Source organism: Pezoporus flaviventris, unplaced genomic scaffold (genome assembly GCF_033815535.1).
Source record: "Pezoporus flaviventris isolate CSIRO_AGI_PZ_B2104156 unplaced genomic scaffold, CSIRO_AGI_Pfla_v1 ptg000015l, whole genome shotgun sequence".
NCBI classification, from domain to species: Eukaryota; Metazoa; Chordata; class Aves; order Psittaciformes; family Psittacidae; genus Pezoporus; species Pezoporus flaviventris.
Window position 1 is genome coordinate 29,344,591 of NW_026892563.1, and position 26,251 is coordinate 29,370,841.

At 49.6% G+C, this 26,251-nt stretch overlaps 2 protein-coding genes across 8 annotated transcripts in view; one reads left to right on the forward strand and one right to left on the reverse strand.

The window, feature by feature from the left end:
- The window catches only part of IGSF3 (immunoglobulin superfamily member 3), a 154,746-nt gene extending 145,715 nt beyond the window's left edge, over positions 1–9,031 (forward strand). For all 5 annotated transcript variants that reach the window (XM_061454433.1, XM_061454434.1, XM_061454432.1 and 2 more), the window contains 4 exons: positions 2,539–2,949; positions 4,372–4,779; positions 7,423–7,848; positions 8,617–9,031. In XM_061454433.1, coding sequence (XP_061310417.1) covers positions 2,539–2,949; positions 4,372–4,779; positions 7,423–7,848; positions 8,617–8,867 — 1,496 coding nt within the window. In that variant the 3' untranslated portion in view covers positions 8,868–9,031. The remainder of the gene's footprint in view (positions 1–2,538; positions 2,950–4,371; positions 4,780–7,422; positions 7,849–8,616) is intronic.
- Positions 9,032–11,823: 2,792 nt separating this feature from the next.
- Positions 11,824–20,629, reverse strand: ADPRH (ADP-ribosylarginine hydrolase). Of its 3 annotated transcripts, none has more exons than XM_061454482.1 (4): positions 20,440–20,629; positions 19,450–19,796; positions 13,992–14,352; positions 11,824–13,278 (listed from the first exon to the last, which is right to left on the reverse strand). In XM_061454482.1, the coding sequence occupies exons 1-4, from the start codon at positions 20,511–20,513 to the stop codon at positions 12,891–12,893; spliced, it is 1,170 nt and encodes a 389-aa protein (XP_061310466.1). In that variant the 5' UTR covers positions 20,514–20,629; the 3' UTR covers positions 11,824–12,890. The 3 variants fall into 3 exon arrangements, with proteins under 3 accessions (XP_061310466.1, XP_061310467.1, XP_061310468.1); XM_061454483.1 differs by lacking the exon at positions 20,440–20,629 and adding an exon at positions 17,041–17,165 and having other exon boundaries at positions 19,450–19,586; XM_061454484.1 differs by lacking the exons at positions 19,450–19,796; positions 20,440–20,629 and adding an exon at positions 16,024–17,001.
- Positions 20,630–26,251: the final 5,622 nt, after the last annotated feature.

Consider the following 26,251-nt stretch of genomic DNA (forward strand, 5'->3'; position numbering starts at 1 on the left):
CCTGTGCAAGTGCGTGCAGTCTAGCAAAGAAAAGACCTGTAATTCCTGCCAGGGCCTGCTGCTCCAGCTGACAGCAAGCAGGAGAAGCAATCATCTCATCAAGATCTGGGGGGGTCTCTGTACATGAGTACGCAAATTCCTGGATGCTGGCTGTAGTGGCTGCCAAGGAGGGCTTGGAGAGCTGGGGGATTTACGATCTCATTTTTGCCATAGTTAATAAGATTTATTCCCCATCACCCTCACCCCCACAATAGAATACCTCTTACCAAGTGTCAGATGGAAGCAGGGAGAGCTGCACGGACACCAACCAAGAGCTCACAGATGATCTCAGGGATCCATGCACAGCAAGAATTGCCATGATTATGGTGTGGGAACAAGCTTTCACTGCTTCAGTGAAATACATCTGTCACATGTGAGGTGCAGGTCTGTCGCCCCAAACACCAGGCTTAAAACTGGTCCATGCCCATCCTCCTCGTTTTCATCTCCTGGAGTTGCCGTGATTTGGGAAGAGCACTGGAAGGGGTGCTTGCGTCTCAGCTGCTCTGTGCATACCCTGGCTTTGTCTGTGTGTGTGTTGATATTGAGCAACCCCACCATACACAGCATGTGTATGTACTGCATTTTAATAGATATAGGACTACTGACTTAACATACATGGTTGCTATAGTAACAGAGGTTTCCTTAGTAACGGTTGCAGAAAATAATCTGGTACCAATTAAAAATAAACTGTTTGGAAAGGGGGCTGGGGAAGAAAGGAAACTGCTGAGAATCACCTTCCCCCTTATTGGTTCATCTCCCAGGGACTTGGAAGATTGATTAATGCTCAAAATAACCTTTCTTAACCAGTGGTGAGCTGAAAAGGTGGGATGAGTGTGGCTGCAGTGGCTAAAGCTGCTGTCCTGGATGAAACAAAGGGGAAAGAACGTGTCTGGGGTATGGCAGAAATACAACAGGGTGATGCTAAATCTCTCCATTAGGTTGAAGTATTCAGGGTGGAAAGACAAGGGACTATTTCCCTTCTTCCTTCTGTCCACTCTCTGTGTGCCATACCCCTTACACAGCCATTGGGTCTTTATTAGCGCACTGATTAAAGCCACAGGCAATCAATTTAACAGAATGCCTATCTCAGATGCTGTCTTAGAGCAGAACTTGTCACTGTGGCGGGAGTTCATCCCTCCCATTTGAAGTTTTTTGCCTGCGCCCATCCTATAGCTCATCTCTGTCACTCATCACTTGTGCCGACAGGCATCCAAGACCCTGGGCCCAAGGGGAGCTGGAAGCAAAGCCAGGATGCAAAGTGAGGAGCCCATGTGTCGGTGAGAGAGAGGAGACAGCATTGCTTCCTCACAAACAGAGGATGTGTGGGATGGGTTTCCAGGGTGTGGGTGTGCACAGCTCCCCTGGCAGCCTGCAGTTGTTTGTGCCTGTGGTGCCACACTTATGTCGTGCCACTCGTGCCCAGGGCACTCGCTAGGTTAAGAGAGTCACCAGCTGTCAGCAGAATTCCTTCGCTCTGCAATGGGAGAGCATGCCCCCTTTCAGAGGAGAGCTGCCATGTGAGGGGAGGTGAAGGAGGAGAGGTGGTGTGTCTCACCAGGAGCTGGTCCTTTCCTCCGGTCTGTAGCCAGCAGTGCTCCCAGGCAGGCCAAGCACAAGTGTCACAGGAGGGCACTTCATGTCCTCCCCCACAGGAATGCCCTGGGTCAAAGGCTTGGGTGACAGGCGCAGCCTGAGCACACACAGTGGAGGCTTCATCTGCTCCTGCAGGGACAGAGGAATGGGAAAACCAGTGTGGCGCTCTCCTTGCAGGGACAAGAGCCAGTGAGGCCGCCGTGTCATCCTCGACACTGTGTGACTGGTTAACTACCCATGTGGGAAATGCAGTTGCTCTTGGGAAGCTAGGGTAGGTGATATGCCTGTATCTTGTCCTGGAGCAGTCTGTGCTTCACCTGGAGCCAGATTTCCTGGCTGCTGGAGCTTGCTCGCTGCTAATCCCTTCCAGTCTGGTGCTTGCTCTTCTTTGCCCATGGTTTGGTCCCCTAGCTACTGCATGTCTGTGGGTTACACTTCACTGACGTGGTTGGCGTGTGACAGCAGTAGAGTCTCGTTTAATTCACCCTTCATGGAGATGGCTTTCTCTGTTGACCAGTTTCTCTGTTCAGCAGTTTATTGCTCTGAGGTGCAAGTGGTATGATTTTTCCATTAAAAAAAAAAAACATTGAATATGGGTGTAGTCTTATTGCTAGATTTGGTGCCTTAGATCACAGTGAATTAAGAAAGGGAGTCTTTTAAATGACAAACTGTGAAAAAGCAGCCTGTTGCTTAAGGACATAGTGGGAGCATCTACAAGTAGAGCCAGGGGTGAAAGAAGAGAGATTTGTTAGGAGAACATTGTCTCAAAGGTACAGGTAAGACACAAGCAAGAGCTGCCATGCCTGTAGTTGGGGCAGGGCTCCGTGGTCCTCCCCACACGAGTTCAGTTTCTTTTCCATGTTAATGACCCACCTCTCCTCATCCTTCCCTGTTCTTCCCTTGCAGTGACCAAGCTGCAGGTGAGCAAGTCAAAGCGGAGCATCACTCTGGTGGAGAACCATCCCATCCCACTCAACTGCTCAGTGAAGTCCCAGACCAGCCCTGACTCGCACTTTGCTGTGCTGTGGTATGTCCACAAGCCCTCTGATGCCGATGGCAAGCTCATCCTGAAGACCACCCATAGCTCAACTTTTGAGTATGGCACCTATGCAGAGGAGGAGGGGCTGCGGGGCCGGCTGCAGTTTGAGCGCTCGGCGTCAGGAGGGCTCTTCAGCCTGACAGTGCAGCGGGCAGAGGTCCGAGACAGTGGCAGCTACTACTGCCACGTGGAGGAGTGGCTGCTCAGCCCCAACCACGCCTGGTACAAGCTGGCAGAGGAGGTGTCGGGGCGCACAGAGGTCACCGTCAAGCAGCCAGGTACCACGTGAGGTCTCTTGGCACCGACTGTTGTGCAGGGCCCATGAGCTTGACAAGCTTTTGTGAGGCAGCAGGGATGCTTTGCACTTCTTTCCACTACAGCCTTGTCACCCCCTCCTTGCATCCTCATGCCTGCATAATCCCTGCACAAAGAGGGATGTTTTCCCCGTTTGATGAGCCCCTTCTCCATTTAGTCTTAGTTGGCATGCATTTGAGTGTCCCCACGTCAGGGTTGGCTATCCCCTGTGATCTAGAGGGCTGCTGTGTCCAGCCAGGTTTCTTTATCCTCAAGAGCATCATGTAGCAAGAGTGTCGACTAGTGACCTAGTGAGAGAGAACTGGCATGTGCCTACCTGGGAAAGCATTTTATGCTTTGCACACAGTTTAATTTTACTCCGTGCTGTATCCTGTCAGGCTCAGGGAGCCTTGTCTCCTTTTCCTGTGTGCTGTACACATGACATGTGAGTTAACAAGTTTAATGAGGTGGGGAGCTGGCTGCCAGGAAAGGAGAAATCTGCTCTGCTAGTGTTTTCCTTGACAGTGGGCATCACTGATAAAGGTGGGCTGACAGAGGAGCATTTTTAGTTCCCACAAGCCCCCACAAAGCTGGGGACAGAGCTGCTCACTGCCGGTCCCAGCTCCTCATTTCTGTGAGATGGCTGTGGAGTTGTTAGGGAGGACGGATCTGTGATCTGTCCCCTCCTTTGCATCACCTGCTTCTCTCTGGGAAGTCCAGTGTGGGTCACTGCAGAGGCTGTACCAGGGAAGTCCAGACTGCCCATGGAAAGAAGTCATGAAGGAGTTATGAGTGACACATCATTTCGCATAAAAGAGCTGATTGCAGTCACCCACCCTCTACCCTCCATGTATCAATGAAATTGTGGAGTGAAAATCAGGGAAATTCCCAAGACAGCAGAACATCATGTCTGACTTTGCCCTCCTGACACTTCTCATTTTGCAGTGATGGTTCCCTATAATGAGCCACCCACCCTCTGACTTGTTTATTTCTGTTTTCCCACAAAAGGAGGGCTTACTGGTCGGGGTGTGACCAGGCTACTGCCCTGCCACAGGAGGGTGAGGAAAGACTGAGGTGTGACCTCTCTTCACAAGGTGTCTGCACTTAGGACCCCCCAGGTGTTACTGGGAGATTGTGGGTTTCCGATTCCTTGTGCTGAATGAGGCATTGTTGGTGGTTAGCCTGAGATTTTCAGAAGACCCTAAAAAAAACACAAATCCCATTTTCTCTTCCTCTTCTTATGTTTGGTTTTGGTTTTTTTTTCCCCATGGATTTTTTTTAACTCCCCTTCCTCATTTCTTTCATCACACCCCAGGACTATGGCCATGCACGAAGTGCTTGTGGGGAGACAAAGGACCCTTTGCAGCCCTGAGTCACCTTGCATTTCTCATGGCCTTTTCCCACAGATAACCGCCTGCAGGTGAACCAGACCCACGGGAACATCACGGTGCTGGAGAACCAGTGGGTGACCCTGGAGTGCATGGTCAGCAACAGGACCAGCCCCTCATCCCAGCTCTCAGTGGAGTGGTACGTGTGGCGGCCAGGCCACCCGGAGAAGGAGGTGGTGGCCCGGCTGAGCCAGCAGAGCATCGTGCGCTACGGGGACCTGGCGGCGCTGGGCAACCTGCGGAGCCGGCTGCACCTGGAGAGCCCATCCCCAGGTCTCTACCTCCTCTCCATCCAAAATGCCACCGTGCAGGACAGTGGAGCCTATGACTGCCGCGTGGAGGAGTGGCTCCTCGACCCCAGCGACCACTGGTACAAGCGGGCAGAGGACCTCTCTGGACTCATCACTCTCACTGTCAAGCAGCCAGGTGAGGAGGATCTCGTACCAACAGCTTTGAGCAGCGCTCTGCCATCTTGGGTCAAACACACAAGTCACCATCTGTCTGTCACTGACAGCAGGTCCAGGCAGAGGGCAGGACCACCAAGCTACTGGCCATGCTGATAATTTCTTGCATGTCTTCTTGGACGCACTCTTGTTTCTGTGGAAGGAGCATAGAGCAAGCCCTGCAAACAGCTAGATGGGCTTGGGATTTTGTCCCCACTGCATCTGCAAATGTACTGTTTTCACAGCACTTTTGGCAGATTTTGGTAGGATATGCTTTCAGTTCCAAGCTATCTGTGCTTCCCAGTCATGTGCCTCAGGGGCAAGGTTCCTGGCATGAAAAGAGAGTAGCAGAGGAGATCAGTACCTTTGCTGGTGTCCAGCTGCTGCTCCCTGTTCTGTGGGTGAAGAAGCAGATGTGGGCTTTGCAGCTCCAAGGGTTTGTCTGTCGGTTGGGATGAGGATTTGGGCTTCTTGATGAGGCAGTAGTTGGCTATGAGGGACCTGCTTGTATATGGACAAGAGAGTACTTGAGGGCTTCCTGATTACCCTTTTGCCAGTGATAGTGGTTCAAGTGGATCCTGTTACCTAACACCACCATTTTGGCTATGCACAGACACAGGCAGGCATCAAGGATCCAGATGCTTCTTGTTCTTGCTAGTATCTAGTGGAGAAAACAGTGCTACAGAAGTAGTCTGTTCTAACAACAGATAAGCTGCAAGGACAGTTTACCTTGGAAAATAGGGATTCCCTAGGTTTTGAGACATATGACTCAAGATTAAATGTTTTAAAGGCTGTAGGTTAAGTAACAGTTACGGTCCTCATTTGCTGGGTATTTTCCAGCATGTAAAGCAACCACTCTGCAAGTTCTGCTGTGATGCTTTATGCCTGCCCATTCCAGGGAGGTGACTCTGAAGTGGAGCTGGCAAAAGGGATTCTGGAAGGGTTTCTGTGGTAATTTATGGCAGAGGAGATTTTTACTGCAGAGGAACAACTCGGGACAGCACCGCTCTCTTCTGCCAGATTCTTGCTTGGAAAACTTTGCTGGCCTAGATGGCTTGAGCAGAGGATAAGGCCTCCCCAGGTAATCCCTGCGTCCTGAGTGCCCACATGGCTGTTAAGTGCAGCTCTTCATCCAGGCTGAGAATTGCCAGCCCTGATGGAGGGAGAATGAACAGCAGGGGAAATCCTTGAGGCTCATCTTGAATTGCGGAAGGATGTGGAGTGGGAAGAAGAGAGGGATAATTCAAGACAATTTTTTCTCTAAAACTGCTTTGTTGTTGTTTTTCTTTCATAGCAGCCAGTACTTAAGAAAATTACTAAGCTTGCATGTGACTCATGTCTCATTAGTAAGGATCTCCATGCTCATTTTTCAGGACTACAATCATGAGCAAAGAGAGGACGAAAGAACCTCTCAGCACCTTCAGACAGCAGTTCTGTTTCTGCTTAACCTGCAGAGGTGGGGAGGCTTTGTGTTGGTTTTGACAAGCCATTTCCTTCCCCTCCTCCCGTGTTCCTCAGTAGTCCTGTTTCTGCTCAGGAGTCTTCCTGGGGAAGCTGTGAACTGAAAACACTTGTGTTGCCTAAGGCCTAAAGGGCTCTGGCCTTGAAGATTCTCCTTATGGGACCATTTAAAATGTGTTGGGCAGATGCTATAATGAGAAGCCCTGTGGCTGATGAGAGCTGAGGGACAGCAGCCCCCTCCTGCAGGGACACCCAGGGGCTGCACAAGAGAGGGCTTGCCTAGCTATCTTCACTGAAGGAGAAAGCTCTCTACAGTGGGCTGTCAGCTTTCTCCTTCCTGCTCAGCTCTTACATTGGAAAAGGCTTTTTAATCTTTAAATGAAAGCTTAGAACTGGACTGATTGTGATCCCTGGAGTATATGTGTGTTCCCTGGCAAGATGACTAAGCCAAATGTTAATTGCTCTTGAAGTCAGTGTTTAATCAACCCATCTTGGGTCTGGCCACTTTATCTCTGTGAGGTAAAAACATCTCTTTAGCCATGCAGCAAGCACTAGAACAAAAATAATTAAAAAAAAAACCAAGAAAATGAGACTTTTAGAAGTGTCCCCACTGTGTCTGTGCTGGGGCCATCTCCATGGAGATGTTACCTAAATAACTTTCCAAATTGCTAGAGAAAATCCTCCCCTCTTCTGTCATACTGATTTTCAAGACCTTTGAGCGCTCTCAAAGAAATAAAAAGTAGGCATGGAGTGCAATGCTTTTTGCGTCGGTAGCTGGGGAGGAGTAGTACATTGCTCCTCAGCACAGGCACCAAACTCAGTGTTTCCTGGCACGTTCTAGTAGCACATCTGGGTAAGCTGCATCAGCTTTCTCCTGTCACATGCACACACATTAGTTGGTGCCAGGGACTGCGGGGGCAGAGCAGCAGTGCAGTGCTCGCAGACAGCTCCTGTTTGACCCTGTGCCAGGTGGGGTGTGGCAAGGTGAGGATGCTGCACCTGTGGGGTTGACCACAGAGGTATCTGTGGGACGTTGCACGCTGCATCAAGCCTTTGGATATTGCTTAGACCGCACTCAGTACATAGCAGAGTTGTGACAGTCAGTTTGCACCGGGGCAAGGGTGGCTTTGACGATACTCGGCGCTCACATCTCCCCTTATCTCAGATCCCACCTTGCAGGTGGAAACAGCTACCGCTAACCTCACGGTGCAGGAGAAGGAGTCCTTCCCACTGGACTGCAGTATCCTATCCCGCTCCAGTCCAGAGTCCCATTTCGCAGTGACATGGTACAACATGCAGGCTAAAGAGGCCAGTGGCCAGACGGAGGAGGACGAGGAGCAGGAGAGGGAAGCAGTGCTGACCGTGGGCCCCGATGCCATCTTCAGCACTGAGGCCAGTCGTTGGGAGGGGCGCCTGCGCTTCCAGAGGCTCTCAGCGGTTCTTTTCCGGCTGACAGTGCTGCAAGCCAGTGGAGCCGACACGGGGAACTACTCGTGCCATGTGGAGGAATGGCTGGCGGACCCCAGCGGCGTGTGGTACCGGCTGGCAGAGGAGGAGTCAAGCACGGTTGCTGTTCACGTGCAGGATGCAGGTGAGAAGAGGTGATGGCCCTCTTGGGGGCATGTCCCTGGCATCTCCTACATCTTTGGTTCAACCAAGATAAAAAGGCCAAGGAATGAATGGGCCTGGGTCTCGCCTGCACCAGGGCAAATATGTGGTGCCACTGCTTTTCCAACTAGGTTGATGGCTTATAGCTCAGCTCTTTCTCGGATTAAGCACTGCACTTGGCTCTGTGCTGGGGCTGCCCACCCCACAACACCACCTGGTGTGTCTGGAGTCAGTGGGGACAGACACTGTTCCCCCCTGGGGTTTAACCCTTCCCTGTGGGAAACACCCTGGAGTTTGGCTTGGCTGTGCACAGACGTGCAGGCTGTGGCACAAAGGTTTTCTCCCAGCAACTCCTGAAGCCATTGGTGGTTTAGAGGCTGCAGAGATAACTGAGGTGATGAGAGTTTCGTGGGCCCTTAAGGGACATACCCTGGGGTGCTGCTTCTGTGTACAATCAGTGAGGGAATCAGTGATTTGCAAGTCTCCCTGCTTTGTAAGATATCATAAAATCTGCACCAGGGAGGACTCTTCTCTAGCACTTATGAAACTCGTGGTGGGGATAAAGCCAAAACATGACCTGCAGCAACTTTCTTCTGCTAATCTGTTCTGCTATATTGGTATTTTTCTCAGAGCCCCACCTCCTCCATTGACACAGATTAATGAGTGTCTGGGTTTTTTGTTTCTAAAGAAGTTTTTAGGGACTGTGTTGCAGAGGAGCTATGAGATGTGACCATCCTGTGTCTCTTTCCAGGCTCCAGCTTGCAGTCTGTCATCTGCTCCAACGATGCCCTCTTCTACTTTGTGTTCTTCTACCCCTTCCCCATCTTTGGCATCTTGATCATCACCATCCTCCTGGTGCGGTTCAAAAGCCGGAACTCTAGCAAGAACTCTGAGGGCAAGAACGGGGTCCCCTTGCTGTGGATCAAAGAGCCTCACCTCAACTACTCTCCTACCTGCCTAGAGCCACCAGTCCTCAGTATCCACCCAGGAACCATGGATTAAACAGGCAGAGGCACCCAGGGGGACAAGCAAAGAGAGAAGCAGAGACACACCGGGAGCCTTGAGGAAGAGTGGGTTTTGTTGTTCTTGTTTCATTTGTTTCAGTGTCTGTGCTCTGACATGGCGGCTGAGCTCTGTGGAGCACCCAGCCAGCAGGGACGGAAAGGTCCAAGAACGTGCCACCTCATCCTGATGGACAGAGAGTCACTGCTCTTGATGTACATAGCAGATGCTCCTCTCGGACTAATTTTGTTCCCATCAGTTGCTGTCCTTTTGGCCGTTACTATTTTGTTGTTTCTTTTTTGGTCACTGAAAGAACTGTAGGCTTCCCCTGCCTTCCACACAGCAAGGAGTTCCAAGGGGGCATTTGGTCCTGGGATGATCTCTTTGGAAGTAAATGTATATGTTTTCCAAAACAGCCTGGTTTTCCTACTCAGACTCGGTGCCAAGGTGAAGAAGGTCTTTTCCCAAAGTGTGTAGCTCCTCCTAAAATAGATAAAGCCAGGTCCACCTACGAGGGGTTAGCTGAGCTATCAAGATGTCCATCTCAAAGACTGGCTCATACCCACTGTCTCAGCATCTTCTTGCCTCCATCTACTGTTCTCTCAGGAGGGAGCAATTCACCTTTTGGAGTGTTTCAAGGTCTTGGAGAGACTGAATATTGAGCACATTAGTGATCAGGACAAAAGCAATTTAGTTTGTCCCCAAGAACTGAAGGGAGGGATGGAAGGAGGACACCTGAAAGCTCTGACTTTGTTGGTAGCAAAGAAGGTTCTTGTACAGTCCAGCTTACCAGAGTTGTGCTCCTCCCTGGTATCCATGCTGCAACCTCTGACGAGGCGGGTCCCCTGTGTGCCCCAGTCGCCTGGGGACGAGTGGCTGGATCCAGTCTCTGAAGACTTCAATATGACCAAAGTAATGACTCTAGGAAGGGGGAAGGGAGAAGATCCATGGGTTGGGTTCACAGCCCCTGGATGGCTCCAGCCAAGGAGCCCAGTTGCAGCCATGCTGTGCAGCGAGGACATGCAATTAACCACCATGTGTCATGAGTTTCCCTGTGGCTTGCACTGCTTTCTGGTGTGAGCTTGGACAGGGTGAGGAACCTGCACCGCACTGGCACCCTGGGGGCTTCCTTGTCCCCTTGGGCTGAGAGAAATCTTCCCTGTGTGTGCACGTGCATCTGCCATTTTGAGTTTCTGGGGCTTGAGAAGGAGAAACCATTTTTCCATCAGCTCCCCATCCTGGCAGTCATCTGCTCTTGCAGGCAGTCGCTGTGGCAGGAAATGCTGTTCTTTCTGTGAAAGATATGGCTCTCATGAACCAAACCAGGGCTCTCACCACATGGGGCACCTGAGCTCCCGTGTACCCCTTAATGCCAAGTACCCCTGCCATGTCCTGTGGGGGAATCCGCCTCCTCCCGTATACACCCCAAGTGTTATGTCTGGCAGAAGAAAATGTTTGCCAAAAATGGCCTTTTGTTGTCTTCCTCAATGTCTTCCTGGCAAATCCAGCCATTTGTATTTTGCAGCATGGCTGAAGCCAACCAGGACGGACGGGCACAGCCGCAAGACTCCCTACACCTCACATGTGAGAGGTGCCATACCCACAGCCGTTGTCCTCTTCGGAAGTGTTGGACTGCTCTTTGTGAAGAGACCAAGACCTCAGTAGATGCTCTGTAGCACTAGTTGGTTAGACCCTGATGCCTTGATGTTTCAGAGGTGGTGAAGCCTCAGGTGGAAGATCTGCAGCGCATGTCCTCTCTTCCAGCTGGGAGAGGACCCATGTGGCCGTGGACTCTTCCATGCTAGGGCATTTGAAGTCAGCCACCTCTGCTCTTCCACTAGAACATTGGTTTCTTCTTCCACTGGGAAGCCCAAATTTCACTCATCCCTCTGCAAAGTCTGCCTCCTCGAGATGTAACTGCTTACTGACCCCAGCATATGCATAGTATCACACTCCTATATATATATGTACACACATATTGCACACCTGCACACTTGTCTTCCCTTTCTGGTTACGACATCTGCAAAGAGAGGAGTGGGATGAGAAGTGAATGGAAATGAAGAACCAAGGAGCGAATAGCAGCAGCTGAAGCCAGTGGGTACTGTTTTGTAAATGTAGTGTCTCCTGTACCTTCTGCTCTGGGGCAGGAACTGCAATTCACTTCAGCTTTAAAGGAAGGAAGAAGAGAAAATGAAGTCAGCAGGATCTGTTCTTCCCTGGGAGAGCACTGTGGTGCATCTGAGCCATGCTCCTCATCAGCGTGTCTGCCCCTGAGCAGGGCTCTCCTGGAGAGCTCTCCATGGCCCTGTGCCCCTGACTGGATTGGGTCCCTTCACAGCTCTGAGGTTCCAGCACCGAGCCCAGGCTTTCCTGGGCTTCCAGGTGGTCCTTGAATGTACCTTGCCGGTGGCGTTTCTCCATTGCTCTGGCAGATGCTGCCCAGTCTCAGACTTCTGTTTTTATTAGACAGACTCTTCCTGTAACGAGTTTTAACATGAAGCTTTTCAAACCACTCTCTCTGCTGTAACTTCCTGTAACAAAGCCAAGAAGAGAGATCCTCTATCCATGCATGATGTGGAAAAATATTTTGGATTTTTTTTTTTAAAGCAGACGTTTAACAAAATCTTTGTACTATGTTGCACTAAAACATGTTTTATACAACACACCGGAGAGCTGTAGTAAACTGTGTTGAAATTGTGAATCCTATTGCCACTGGTTTTTATCAGATTTGGGCTTTCATTATGCCTTTATGGACACGCCCTGCATAAAGGTGTGCTGAACACCCCCTTTCAGGCAGCCTCTCCCTTTCCCACCGCCCATTCCCTGATGCATTAACTCTTCTCCCGCCCTGGTAGTGCATCTCCTTTCTTGCATGCTGGAGCTTGCAGACACCTTACAGCCGCTCTTCATACTTCTCCCTCCCATCCCTTAATTCATCCCATAACAGAATATAACATTTAACCAAGGCACGTCAGGTCTGTTTATTGAATGGGATACACCATTTTTTAAATTGCTCTGAAAACAGGAAGTACTTTGCTCTGCCGTAATCTGGATTTGAAGAAAAAACTTTTTTTTATAGAATTATGCACAGCAAACGTTAAGCAAAGAATCTTTAGTAACCTTGATGTAAACGGAAGAATATTTCTCACTACAGAAGCTGCTTAAGTTGATGTAAAGTGCAACCTGTTCATTTTCATTACCCACTTTTACCTTGATTAAGGGTTTGGTTAGTAGTCTTGAACTCCCACGTTAACTGAAGTAGGGAAATAGTTTGATACATTCTCACCTGTATAGCAAAAGTGTTGTGACATTGTGCAAAATGCACTGCTGACACAGCTGTGAGGTTGGGTTTGGTTTTTTTCCAACATTCATTTAAAACAAAAAACTCTGCTAAAATAATTGTATGAGAGAGCTGCTGTCTCCAGGCCCACCTGGCTGTTTGCCTGCTCCCCTTGCACCCCCCAGCAGGTTGTCTTGGGCTGCATCTGCTATAGTCTCAGTGCTAGATGGCAAGTGGTGTCCCCAGCACTCCCTGGTGAAAGTACCAGTCAGGGAGCTTGGGCCAGCTTAGGCTTGCCGGGAGGCATTTGCAGCCCATGTACACTCCCTGCAGTCAGGTGTGCATCCCTGACCCTCTCAGGCGTGCTCAGATGGGCAGGACCCTGGTCTGGGGCAGCTTGAACGGGTTTTGCTGCTGGGGCATGGCTGCAGCGCGTGTCCCTGCTCCTCTTGAGGGCCAGGCAAGGTGCAGCCACCATGCAGTGGAGGAGGGATATCTCGGGGCTTGGCTGCTCCCATCAAACCACCTTGTAAGTGCTTCCCCCACCCACCATCCCCAAGCTGCTAGCTCCAAAACAGACCCCCATTGAGGCCAACATGCACACAAAAAAAAGCAGACCTGACTCTCTGGCTGTTGCTCCTGTGCTTTAACCCAGAAGGTTTGCAAATGGAGTTTGCTAAACCTTCAGGGAGCGCAGGCTGGCTGTGAGGTAAGCACATCCCTGGGGGCCCTGCTGCCCCCAGCTAGGTGAGGTGGTACAAGGCCTTGGCCACCTGCTCTAGGCGGTCTCTGTACTCAAGTTGGGCATAGAGGGAGTCATCGACACCCTGGAAGCCGTGCATGGCGCCCCACCAGCAGGCAGCAATGGCAGCAGTGGAGTCACTGTCCCCACCATGGAAGAAGGCTCGGTGAGCCAGCTCTGCCCATGAGTCCCCTGCACCCAGCACCGCATCATAAGCGATCATAGGGGCATCGTGCCCGCTGCTGCCCCCCCAGCCATCGTAGCTGAGGGAGGTGTAGAAGGAGTCTCTCTCTTCCACGCCATACCTTCGGGGGAAGGTGGGTGGCGAGATCCCGTCTGCTATGCCTCTCTCTGCCAGGTATTTTTCCCACTGCTCTTCAAAATAATGCCTGCAAAACAGGATGGAAGGGCTGTAAGAGACATCCCATGGCAGAAGCATGTATCTCAGCTCCCTGCTTGGTGCCAGCTAAAAACGTGCTGCATCAAGAGCCCGGAGCAATGGCTCAGCAAATGGTAGGCATCCCCCCATTTGTCAGACTAGGGACATGATTTCCAGTAAGAGGCCCAGGGACATATTTCAGTGAGTTAGATTTCCCCTCCCTCCAGCCACATGGGAGAAGGCAGCCCAGCACCTGCTGCTGTCGTGCTGCATGGGATTCAAAGGCTCAGAGTGAAAACTGAGTCATCCTCTGAGATCCAGAGTACCTCTGCCCTTCCCTGTGTGTGCCCCTGCACACACAGCCCCACTGAATATGCAACCAGATTTGGTTATGACTTTCAAACTAAAACAGGTCCTAAAGTCTGGTGCTCTTCCCCTGCTTCCATCTTTCATCAGGTCATGGTTGCTTGAAGTGACAAATCCAGCTACCTCATACTGGATCCAAAAAATGGCACAACTGCATGACCCAAACAAAATATGCTCGTTTTTGTTTTAAATTAAGCTAGAGGTACTCTGAATCTGTTCAGTCCCACAGCAGGCATGAGCTGCTCTGGGACTTTACCGTATGTTGTTACTGAAACTTAAGTATAAGCAGAGCTCACCCTCTCATACATGAGGTTTATTCCAGTTTTAGCAAAGCCCAGTTCTGGAAGTGCAGCTCACCATTGCCCCATGTTCTCCTCCACGAAGAAGCCAGTGTCCCGAACATAGGCTTTTGCCTTTGGCAGCACCTCCAGCAGCTGCTTCCCCCACGCCAGGGGGGGCACGCCGTTCACCGCAAGGGCTGTGAAGAGGGCTGAAGCCAGTGACCCCAGGTAGCCAGTAGGATGGTGGTGGGTCATTCGGCCGCTCTCGATGCTGACTTGCACCAGGGTGTCCATCTCACTGGTGTGGCAGAAACGTAGCCCGATGCACATGGCGCGCATAGCGGCCCCGCAGCCTCCTGCATGGGGGCTGAACAGGGTCCTCCAGCCATCCAGCCGCTCTGGATCCAGCTTCAGCGCATTTGCCATACTCATGGCACCTGAACAGGGGGGACACAGCCCAAGAAAGAAAAGAAACAGAAACATGTATCAGTAGGAGACAGGGTCATGCAGCTTGGGAACTGAGGGAAGACAGGCTAGGTAGCGGAGAAGGAGCATTACTCTGCATAAGGGATTTGAGCTTCCCTTTAAAACCATCAGCTGTCTACTCACACGTGTATCCTGCCTTAAATTGCCAGTGCACCAAACATATACCCAAGCAGACATGGTAATTCCTGTTCATGAAAATAATTAGGGGGTAAGAAACAAGTCCACTGCTGATTTATTTACATTAATTTTATTTACATATCATGTTGTTTAATAACTTCTCTATAAAATACTATATATATTAATACATGCTATATATAATACATACTATATATATTAGGTATATTATGTACACATACATCTAAATACCTAGATAGATATATATAAATAGAAACAGGAGGTTTGGAGGATCCCTGACCTGAGGCAGGGCTAAGTACCTCTGCTTTTTTAGTTGTTCAGCCTCTTTACCGGACCTTTTAAAGGCAGAGACCCCACAAGCTCCCAGGCATCTTTCCCATTGCATCACTGGTAGGAAGTGTTTTCCAGCTCTCCCTTGCTGCAGTTTAAGGTTGTCAGAAAGTGATGAATGTATTACTTCTCACTGCAACATGGTCTGCATAACTGGCTTTACTGTACTCCAATAAGCTGAAGAACAACTGTGCTAGGTGAGACCAAATGTTTGTCCAGCTAACTATCCCGTCTTCACAGTCACTAACAGATAACTATGGAAAGACTATAAAAAATGAGGCAAATACAGTGTTCTCCCAAGAAGACCTGCCTGGCTTCCAGCAGATACAGGAGTACAAGCTTGCTTGAGTCATAAGACAGAGCCAAAGTGGTGTGTTCAACTCCTAACATACCCAGCCACCAGGAAACAGCCTCCTCAGCTTGAACCCATGCATGCCTTCAGACTCCTTCAACATCCCATGATAATCAATACCATGATTTGGGTATGCAAAGCACTTCCTTTTGTTTTAAACTGCCATTTGACAATTTCCCTAAATTCCCCCCTTACTTTTTTCACTACAAAAAATAACTTTTCATGCTCCATGGTATTCAGGATTGTACTTTATCCCCCTTCCTCAGTTTTCTCCTGCTCCAAGCCCATACCCTAGTCCAATTTTGCCTCTCTTCTGGTGGGAAGCCAGCCAGTTTCCCCAGCCAAGACTTTAAAACATGTTTTGAGAGCTAAGCCCAAATGCGTGTGTGCAAGGAAGAGGAAACAGGTTTGAAACATTAAATTATCTTTGTTTGTCTTCTACCTTGCCTTTTTCTCCTAGTCTTCTCTTCTGGCCAAATCTGAAATGCTGATCTTCCAGATGAAGCTAAATGAAGGGCAGGTTTCAAGCAGCTGCATTTAACCTTTAATGTACTGGACAATGGCAAAAGTAGGACTCAAAAAAGTAGTCTTTGCCCAACCCCAACTTGCCCAGTCCTCTCTCAGATACATAGGGTAACAGCAGCAGTTGGCATGCTCTCACACCCAAAATTAGACCATTGCTCCTATACTTTGCTGGGACATGTAGCTGATAAACTTGAGGTTGCTCTGTTACTTTGAAAGTCAAACTAAACAGAGTAGCAAGGAAGAAGCCTGGTTAAGAAACTTCACCTAACTCTACAATTACCTTTGGTGCAATCTGATCACTGTGATCTGGGACCTTGCTCATCACAGGTAGGTACTGCAACAAGTACTCTGCAGAGCTCTTCACTTTGCACTTTCATGTATATGCCTGGCAGTAGGATTTAGTATATGGCAGCCTATTGGACATGCACATAGCACATACAGCACCCTTGTAACTGAAATATCTTCAAACACAGCTTGAAGATTGGCTTCTGAACATAGGCTGAAAAAAATAATGGCTGGCTGCTGTCAGTAATAAGGTCACATGCTACTCTATGTGTCTTGAGCATCTTTCTTTTCCAACAGTGTTGTTATATTTACTAGATGAGAGCAGGACACAGCCCTCTGTGCAGAGGGAAGGGGTGGACCAGCTCCCCGTGAATGGCTGTCTCAAAACTGAGAAAGCCGCTTGATCCTGTGGCTGTCAGGCTATTTGCCCTGCAGCCTCTCAACCGAAATCAACTTCGAGAATGGAAACAGCTATGCGAGTCTCCCCCACAGGAAAAAGCGGGCTGCTGATCAGCGCAGCCCACAATGTTGGGCCACTTCAGCTCTCATGAATTCCCCACAGCATGACCCAGGCATGAACCAGGCCTGCCATTGCAGCAGAGTCATCCGTGCTTGCTGTGCCAGCACATCAGCCTTTGGCGTGATGCTGCTGTCAACACCCTGCCCAGTGGATGAGACCTGTTGGTTTTGCAGTGCCACGCAGCCAGCCAACCCCTGATACCCGTCCAGATGGTTTTGAATCAGGAAATTACGTTCTGAAAATCCAGCAAATCCTGGTTAGGAATGCTTTGTACTAACAACAATAAGAAGCTAAAAGTAACCTCAGGAGGGTACTGGTCTGACGAAAGAAGAAATACAAGCAAAAAGCAGTGCATGAAGAAGTTTCAAGTGCAACTGGAATAGGCTTCCAGTCCACTCATTTAGACTTCATGAGCACAGACAGTAACAGTTCATCAATCAATACACATAAAAAAGTTAATTAAAACAACCACATAGTGGTAATTCCACACACTTGGACCGAAAGGCAAAGTTTCTGAAGCATGTGGTTTCCTGGAGAGCTGTGGAGGCAGATGCAGTTGTACCATAAGAAAAGAAGTATGCCCATGCTTATGTCACTTAATTCACTGGCTTTGTTACCTGCAAATAACAAAGAATTTGGGGCTGTGGCACATCACAAATAGCAATAACGGATATAGAGATTATCTTGTCACTGAATTAAGACAATGAGCTCTCTCCTGGGGACCCTGCCGTGGCTGTTTGATGACTCATTACACTGTGGGAATCTCTTTGTTGCTTCAGGTTTTGGTTTTCAAGTCTGGACTCCCTTGTGTGGGTGAGCAATATGACTTCCCCCACTGTTCTGGGGAATCTCCTCTCTGTTGGGTGAAAGTTGCAGCAGCAACTTTCCATTCTCAGCCTTAAGGGCTACAATTAATTCCCCAGTAAATACTTGCTTTGGCCCCAGCAGCATCACTGTGGGTTATGTTCTCGCTTAAAATCCATGTACTCTAAACTGCCAAAAGAAGTTATTGACATGCAACTTGTACCATTAGGATTGACCAATATGGCATAGAGACTGCAGACAGCTTTTCAGGACATGGATTAGGTATTCCCTTTGTAGTACGTCAGTGGGCATTAAACTGCGAAGTGTCAGGATTTATGCTTTCAGAGCTGAGTGCCTTTCCTGTGGCTGGAACAGGAGCACTCCAGAATGCTGTTGAAAGAACATTCCCAGCAGAAGTCCATTTTTATCACATTACTTTCCCTAAAATCATACAAGGTTGTGTTCATGGACACACTAAAGAACTTGCATTTCTGTCTTTAGCTAGATAATCTGACCTTTCGTTGTCACTCAAATTAGTGTACATACCAAATTCACTTGAAAATCCTTCACTTCCAAATGGGAACTGCTTTTGGACATACTGCAGCTCAGTTCCGCACAGAAGGACTGCGGCAGGTGTGCTATTATCCTTCTCTATTAATTACTAACAATGAAATTTTAGGTTCTCCTTTTCGTCTCAGGTTTTAGTCTCCAAGCTTAGATAGTGGAGGCAAAACCAGCTTCCAGGTGCTGTCTCACTGCCAGCTGTGGTTAGTCCACCTTGCAGACCCCATCAGCAGGGGGGAATTAAAAGAAGCTTCTTTGCTAAGACAGCAGTGAGTCTTAGAAGTTTAACCTGCTGACTCCTGCTATTTTGGCAAGTGTAATTTCCCCTTCCTAAATATTTTACTAATTAGGCCACTCCAACAACTGAAACTGTGCTAAGGAATACTGATAGTTTAGTTCTTTACAGGAGAGTAGGAGGTCACTGTGGAAAGGTAAGCAGAATAAATTCCTGCTCAAGTTTCCAACCTGGTTTACCTTGGAATTGCACAGGTGTGAGTGACACTGTGCTCAGTGGCCCTAAGAGAGCAATGCAGGATTTCACCTTTCCCATATTTAATGTCAAGCCAGAACATTCTTAATATATTCTGGGCACTCCAAATAGGCACGTGTAGGACGTTTCTTTTTGATGTATAAACTTTGCATAGGATTGAGAGTTTCCTGGATACTTCACACTGCCTACGCCTCTCAAACTGGAGGCCCAGCCTTAGCAGCTCCAATTTAAGTTTAACAGAAGCATCCAGAAGAGGCTGGGCCATGAACACATTGATGGGGAAGAGTTGGGACAGCAGGCCACGGTGAAACAGGAAATACAGGAATATGTAGTATATGGCTTGACTACTGCAGCCTGTGAAGATGCTCTTCCTGAATACTGCCACGCACTGCCAGTCCCCGCTGCCTGTGACCCAAACTTAGCACAGTTGTGCCAAGAGAGGCAGTACAGAGTTCAGACAATACAAATGTGGTCTGAATACCCTGTTGCAGAAATCAGACATGCATAGCTAGCCAAAAGTAGACTTCGCATTTAATAACCTTTATTCCAAGCAAGGATCTTTGTGCCTTTAAATATACTTTAGGTGTAATTTATTACAGAAAGTGCTTTGTTAATTCTCTGGTTTTATGTGTTGCTTTAACACAGCATCTCAGGGTGTACATTATACATGGCTGAATTTGCATTTTTCATCCTCTGAATGTAAGAAAAGACACATCCCCAGTGCAAAAGCCATCATGCTTCCCCTGAGTTCAAGGTCAGGCCTCAAACTTGCCTGTAAGAATGTTTTGTAGATGTAGGCAAAACATTATCTTTTTTATCTAGTTCAGAGAAGCCCGAACTACTTCAGCTTGCCTTATTTTGTTCTCTCTAGTTCATCCTGAAACAACTACTGAGTGTGGAAAACTCTGCCTTTTCATGAAATACAGTTAATATTATAAACAGTCAAAAGCAGAGCCAGGCCCAGCCTCAGTTCCAAGCTGCAAGAAAAGGAGAGATATTAGTGAACACACAGCCCTGCCCAGGCAGTATTACAGCAGGCTTACCTGGGGCTCTGCCCTTCATATCATTCATGCACTCCTTATAGTTCTTTGCCATCAGAGAATAGAGATGTGCTAAATTTGGGGTTTTCCCAGCAGCTACCAAGGCTTCGGCTGTGGCCAAGTGCATCACTGTATCATCACTGACTTTCCAACCTTGGATGTTCAAGTTGCTGATTCCCCCCATCTCCGCCAGCTCCTTGTGGATCGCTGGACCACTCTGCAAGAACTCCCATTGCCCATTCTTATAGCCCAGCGTGTCACCAACTGCACTCAGCACCATCGATGCCACATAGTTTTCCATCTCCTTAGGACATAATTTTTGCCCCAGGACTGCTTCAATGCAGAAAACACTATGAAAAAAAAAAAAAAAGGGAGATAGAAGACAGTGTCTTTCCTAGTTGAGGATGAGCCTCCACTGCTAAGCTCTAGCAGGCTGGATACTCAGCCTAGTGCCTGCACCTTCCTCAGAGGACATACTTCTTCAACCCAAATGCCTCGCCAGGGACCTCTGGCCGCGTGGGTAAGTGTGTGGCAGCCCAGCCCTGGGCCACGGGCAGCTGGCCTTATCCTCCCTGGGGTTGTGGCAGGAGCCCAGGATGACGCTGCTCGTCACAGCTGGGTCACAGACTGACAAGCAAGGGCAGGCCTGCAGAAACGGGTGCAGGTTACCTGACTGTATCCACGGCCACTGCTTCTCTGAGTACGACCCACAGCACAAGCAAGGAGGTTCGATCAGCTCCTAGCAGCTTTCCTACCCTTGGGATAATGTGAGGCTGAGCTCGGTCAGTTTCAGCCAGGCAGTAAGCACCGGGTCCCTTCACCGGCCGGCTACGGGCCGAACTGGCGATCCCAGCGGGTACTTCCAGCGATATCCCCCCACAGCCCACGCTTCTCCTCAGGCTTCGCTGCGGCACACGGCGAGGCCCTTTGGTTTGGCCCAAGCAGAAGCAGGGAAGGCCGTCGGGGCCGCCCCCCGGCCGCAGCAGTACTTACGCTGCTACCCCTGCCAACAGGGCCGACCGGGGCCTGCCCCGCCACGGGAGCTGCAGGAGGCTCCGTAGGGACATCCGGCGCGGAGAACAGGCCTCGGCGGCGGAGGCTGCCAGTGGCTGTCCAAGGTGCCTCCGGCCGGACCTCCCCTTCCGCGGCTTCCCGGGGCGGTGCGACCAGCCCGGCGGCGGAGGCTCCTCCTCGGCAGCCGCCAGGTCCAGGACGCCGCTCCTTCGGTGGGACCCGGCCCTCCGCCGCCCGCTGCCCCCAGTCGCAGCCAGGCTGTCCTCGGCGCGGGCAGAGGGTCTGGCGCCCGGGGCCCAGGGCTGGGAGGCGGGTGCCTTCGGCCATTCTCGGTATTGTCTCATTGCTAGGCTTTGCTATGGCCAGCCGTGCTGCTTTACTCTGTATCCCGAGGTGCCAGGCCATCCCACTGCCTTGCTTTGTCGTTTGTTTTTTATGATGGTGGTGGTTAGGTGGCTGAGGGCATCTAGAGAATGGGCAACGAAGGGACAGCAGCAGGAAGCAGGCACAAGAAACGGGATTGGGCACGGCTGGAGTTTCGTTTTGCAGAGGTTGAACTTGTTCACCTAGTGGTGGTCACTTGACGTGCTGCACAGCAAGTCTTAAGAGCCCCAGTTCACCCAGAAGGTACCAACCAGTGCCTCTTCCATGAACGGACACCCCCACCCCAGCCCCAGTTCCCCGTGCCTGTGAAAGAGCTTTGGTAGTTTCTAAGCTACAGCCGTGGGGGATTTCAGGGCAATCACAAATGTAGCGCAGAGTCCCTGGGGAATTTGGGGGCAAGTGCGAGTGGGGTCTGGAGCGGGACCCTGGGGGATTTCAGGTAACAGAGTGCAGGGCTGCATGGGCGCTTCACCCTGGTGGCTGTGGTGGTTCAGTGTGCCGCGCAGAGTTAGGTGTCTGCTGCTCCTCTTCACCGTGCTGCTAACGTAGAGTTTGAGAAGAAGTTGTAGAGCACATAGTACTAGAAAAGAAATGGGAAAAGAAGCAGCTGGTGTCTGGGCACTGCCAGCGGTGCCTGCTGGCGTTTTGTTCTTCTCCTCTTAATTTTGTTTTATGTAGAGCAGCTCTGAATTTACTCAAGTTGGTGCAGTGCTTAAGAGCAAAGCGGGATTTTTCTCTCCTAAGGATTAGGCCTATGAGAGGGAACACTGCTGCCGCCTGCTTTTGGCTGGCTATCTATGAGGAAGTTTCTGCTGCAGCCTGAGCAGCAGAGGAGCGGAGAGGAAAGAGGCAGGGTTCCCCAAATAGACAGGAAGATGGGAGAACGCCTCTGCATCAGCACAAAACACCTGCAGCCCTGGCATCTTTGTATCTCATCGCTGTTTCCTGGTTCCTGAGCTCTTTCAACTTCCTAAGAACTCAATCCAAGACGCGCAGTGCAGTTAAGTGACATCTGAGCTATCACAGAAAAACATCGAGAGCTCCTTGCTGACAGACAAGTGGACAATGTCCCAGCAGCAAGAACCATTGGCAGGAGCCTGCAAACTTGGGGTGGGGATTGCAGCAGCCATCAGTCTCAAATACATGCATTGATCCCAAAATGATCTCCTTGCATGAGTCCCACGGCAGCTGAGGAGTGCACTCTCCATTCGGGAGCCTCTCCTCAGCATTGACTCACCCCATGGTGCGGTGAGGCAGGCACAACCAGTTCCCCTTTGCAAGGATGGCCTTCTGGTACTGAGCCATGCAAAGAGTTAAAGATGCCCCATGTTGCACCTTTCTGGGGGTTTTGTTGTATTTTTTTAAATTAAAATTTAGGCTGCAGTGGGCCAATGGCCAGGATATGCCTTCTGGAAAGTACCACCTTGGAGCAGCTCGCTAACGTGCCCCTGACGTGCTGGACAATGTGGTTAGCACTCAAACTCAGAATTTTCCTCTATATTCATCTGTAAAAAAAGGGTAATTCTTTCTGACTTAAAAAAAAAAGAAATGTGCCTTTCTAGATAAGCCCATGGTTGAAGGCTCCTATTTGGAGGACTGTGAAGGCTGGTACTGCAGCACTGGAGCTACTGTGTGGTTTAGACCCAGTGAAAGATTTCTTCAGAACTACATGAAGCCTTCAGGCCAAGACAACTTAGGAGAAGGTGAACATTAAAAATGCACAATGTGCCTTCTTAAACATGGCAGTGCCCCTCTTCTAGCTGTCCCCAAAATGGGACTGCAAGGGAACATCTGTAATTCTCATTTTTCACCTCTCCTATTCATCTTCTCTTTGCCCCCAGGTTCAAAGGTGGCTTTCTGCAGGATCTTCTGGGGCCCTCAGTCATGTTCATTTGGGACCAGTGCCAACCTCTCGTTCCTTTAATCGCACTTTTTTCTCTGTAATGACAACAGGCATCTTTTTGAGTGGGGAGTATTTCTGGGCTTGCACTAATTCTCAGTCCCCAGGTGCATGTCTGTCTTTGTCACTGGCCAGCAAATAATAATACACTATAAAAGGGACATTCAAAATGGGCAACAAGCACCATGTGAGGTCTGCCTGGGACCTGACTGGCTTGCTGTGAGGAGCCTGGGCAGCGATTGCTGGTGAGGCAGCGGTGCATGACCCCACGTGCGTGTGTGAGGGAAACACTTGGCCTTGCAGGATGCTCGGGGCTGCTGCTCTCACTGTGGCTGGATGTTTGCAGCAGGGAATGGGCACCCAGCAGCAGTGAGTGCTTCTGGCTCTGTGCTTCCTTTGCCCTAGGCACAGCCAGGGCTTGCTAATGTTGCTGGCGTGGTGATCCTCACTTCTTATGGGCTTTCCAGTGTTAACACTGGACTTCAGTCTCTCATTCAAGAAACCAGACTTCACTGTAGAAATATCCACCTCTTTCTTTTCAGGCTTGCCTGCTTCCACAAACTGTCTCAGAGCAGTCCAGCTTAATGCCCAGGATGAAAAAGAAACAGTGGAATATTAGTATGATCTGGTCATTGTGGCACCAACCACTCCTCAGAATGCTTCCAAAAGCCCTCTGTAACACAGGTTTTAAAAGACAAATTAAAAAATTCCAACACCCCCCTCCCCGCCCCCCCCCCCCCCCCCCCCCCCCAAGTCTGTTTCAAATAACCATAATTCTGCAGGGTAGGAGCTGAGCAGAATAATTGCATCAGCACAGGGAGAGGCACTGCTATGCCAGCTTGGGGCATCCAGCAAGGTCAGTGACACAGGGAACATCTGGGTGAGCTGAAGACTGTGATCACCTCTCCACATCTAACCAAAGGAACTGCAAACTCACGTTTGTTGCTCCTTTATCAGGTTTATAGCTATCATGTTGGTAAACAGGAGTGTGAGTGGACAGGGACCTCTCAAGCCTGGGGACATGAATGAAGCAAGCCCAGCCATCTCCTGTGGACCTGGGGTTTGGCTTGGGCAGTGGATCTCAGGTCCAGGGCTGGCAGGCCAGTTGCTCCCTGATGTAAATCAAGTGACATTTTCCTTTTCAGTTGTGTGCCAGTGCTGGCACTGTGCTTCCCACCTGCAGGCTGATGGCCTGCTGTCTATCTGGTGACCTGCGCTGCTGTCCCTTCTGCCGCCTTCTTTCCATGAGCTGCTGAAAGTTGCATCTGTGTCCTTTCTGAACATATCAGGGCAGGGGAACTGGGGCAGCCCATCAGAGAGGTGTCTTCCTGCATTGCAGAAGCAGCAATGTTTAAAGTGTTAAATGTGCTTTCTGCTTTGAGAGCAGGTTTCTCCTTTCTGTGTGAAAAGTTACAGTCTGGGGAACACAATTGCAGTCCATGCTGGAGAAAAGATAAGTCAAGTACAAAGAATATGAAAAACAGCCCCAGGAGAGGGAGTTGAGCCTTCTGGGACAGGAAGCACAGCAAATCTTGCAATCCCAGCTGTAGCTCTGCTGGGGCTCCTGGTGTTGAAACAGCAGCAGATGTGGCCAAGCACATGTGATGCACACTGCAATGTGTGCGTCCACACTACAATGGAGGCAGATTAACTACTGGGCTCCTCCAAAAACTACTGTGCCTCCTCCTCCTCCTCCCCATCAGCTTTCCCTCCTTCCAGCTGCATGCATCTACTTCCTGTTATGAGGGTCATCTGCCTGCAGCATAATGCCCATTTAGCCCTCAATCCTGCCAAAATGGAGTTAGGCAAAGGTTAGAAATAGTGTAAAAATAAGGGTGAGAAAGGAAAAAGGGTGGGGAGCGGGGTCTCCTCTTTCTTCTGACAGCAAGCTGCAAGTGTATTCAAGCTGTCTAAGGAAACCACAGGTTCTGATGAGGCACGAGAGCTAAAGTGAGGGAGAAAGAGCTGGAGGCACTAGCTGAGGTCTGGGGAAACAGGTGGAAGAGCATGATGCTCAGAAAGTCCCATTAGCTTATTGGGGAGCAGTTACAGCACCAGGACCTGCCAGGCTGAAGGGTGACTTGCCTCAGCTTGAAATACTGAAACTGAGACTAGGCAAAATCCTAGGTATGACAGGTTAGGAAAAGCCCTGTGGTGACCTTGACTTATGTGATTGGGTTTTTATTTTCCAAAACAGGGATTTCTCTGATGCTGGATTGTGACTTGAGCCTTATCTCCTGTCTTTGTCTTCTGGCTATTTCTTCACCAGCTCCCTTTAAAACTGCTGTTCCTGGGAATGACTCCTATTTTTGACCATATACCAAAAGAACAAAGGGGCGTGAGAATTAGTGGGAAATTGCTTAGGGATAGCAAAACATGACATTTGAAAGGTTACTTCTCCATCTGATTCTTCATGAATTGGATTTCAGAGAATTGGGAAGTGCTTGTGTGTGACAGAAGGGGAACATATGAACAAGACCACTGAATGCTCTGTTTTATCCATTAGTTTGTCAAGACTTAAAAATATCTGTCTACTTCCTTTCTGTACTTACGCACTTTGATGCAATTCAATGGTGACATTGCCTTGATGCATGGAGAAGGCCTCATGGAAGGAGGAATGGGGAGGTGTTGCAAGCACATCTACTGCTGGCCTCCCTTCTTCCAGCTTTACCTTCCCCTGTGCATGTATCCAAACTTGCAGGGGAATGAAGCCTTTGAAGGAGGCCACCAAAGCCACTGCTGTGCTGTGATTAGTCCTCTGGAGTGTTCCCACCATGGCCTTGGTCTGGCAGAAAGGTCAGGAAAGCTCTTGACAACAATCACTAAGCAAAGAAAGTTGCTAACTGTGAAACACTCTTGTTCTTAAAACTGAGATAGCAGTTGAGATCTGGGAGGAGATCTGTCACCTGCCAGGTAGGTGGCTACACAAAGCTGCAAGACATTGTAAGATGATCTAGTCTGAGGGAAAAAAAAAAATATGTGATTGGTGATATATGTGAGATCACATGTTGTCAAAAGTAGGTTGACAGTTAAGAAAATCTCAACTCTAGGAGACAGAGGGAGGTGTGGGAATAAGGATGCTACCCCTGTTATAGGTCTCATATTGCTGCAGTCCGTACCCTGCCCATGACAGCAGTACTGCACCACCTCTGAGCAGTCACTTCTGCTTGGAGCACAGGAGAAAATAACACTTGTGCTTTCATTCTGTATTGAAGACACCTTCCCTGTGCTCTAACCCAAACCTTCAGCAGCAGGAGTACAGGACAGCTGCTTGTTTGACATGGATGTGACAGGAGCATGAGCTCAGGGGTCAGGCTTCGTGTCAGAGTAAGCATTTGCTGGGTGTGGGGAATGTGTTGGTCTCTGGTCTGTCAAAGCCACCATCGTGCTGGAGTAGCTGGGGAGCTGTAAGAGACAGAGGAGTGTGAGATCTTTCTACATGCTCTTCTGTCCTCTGCTTACACTGGGACTGGTGCTTGGGAAGTGGAATGTCACTTATCCCATCCT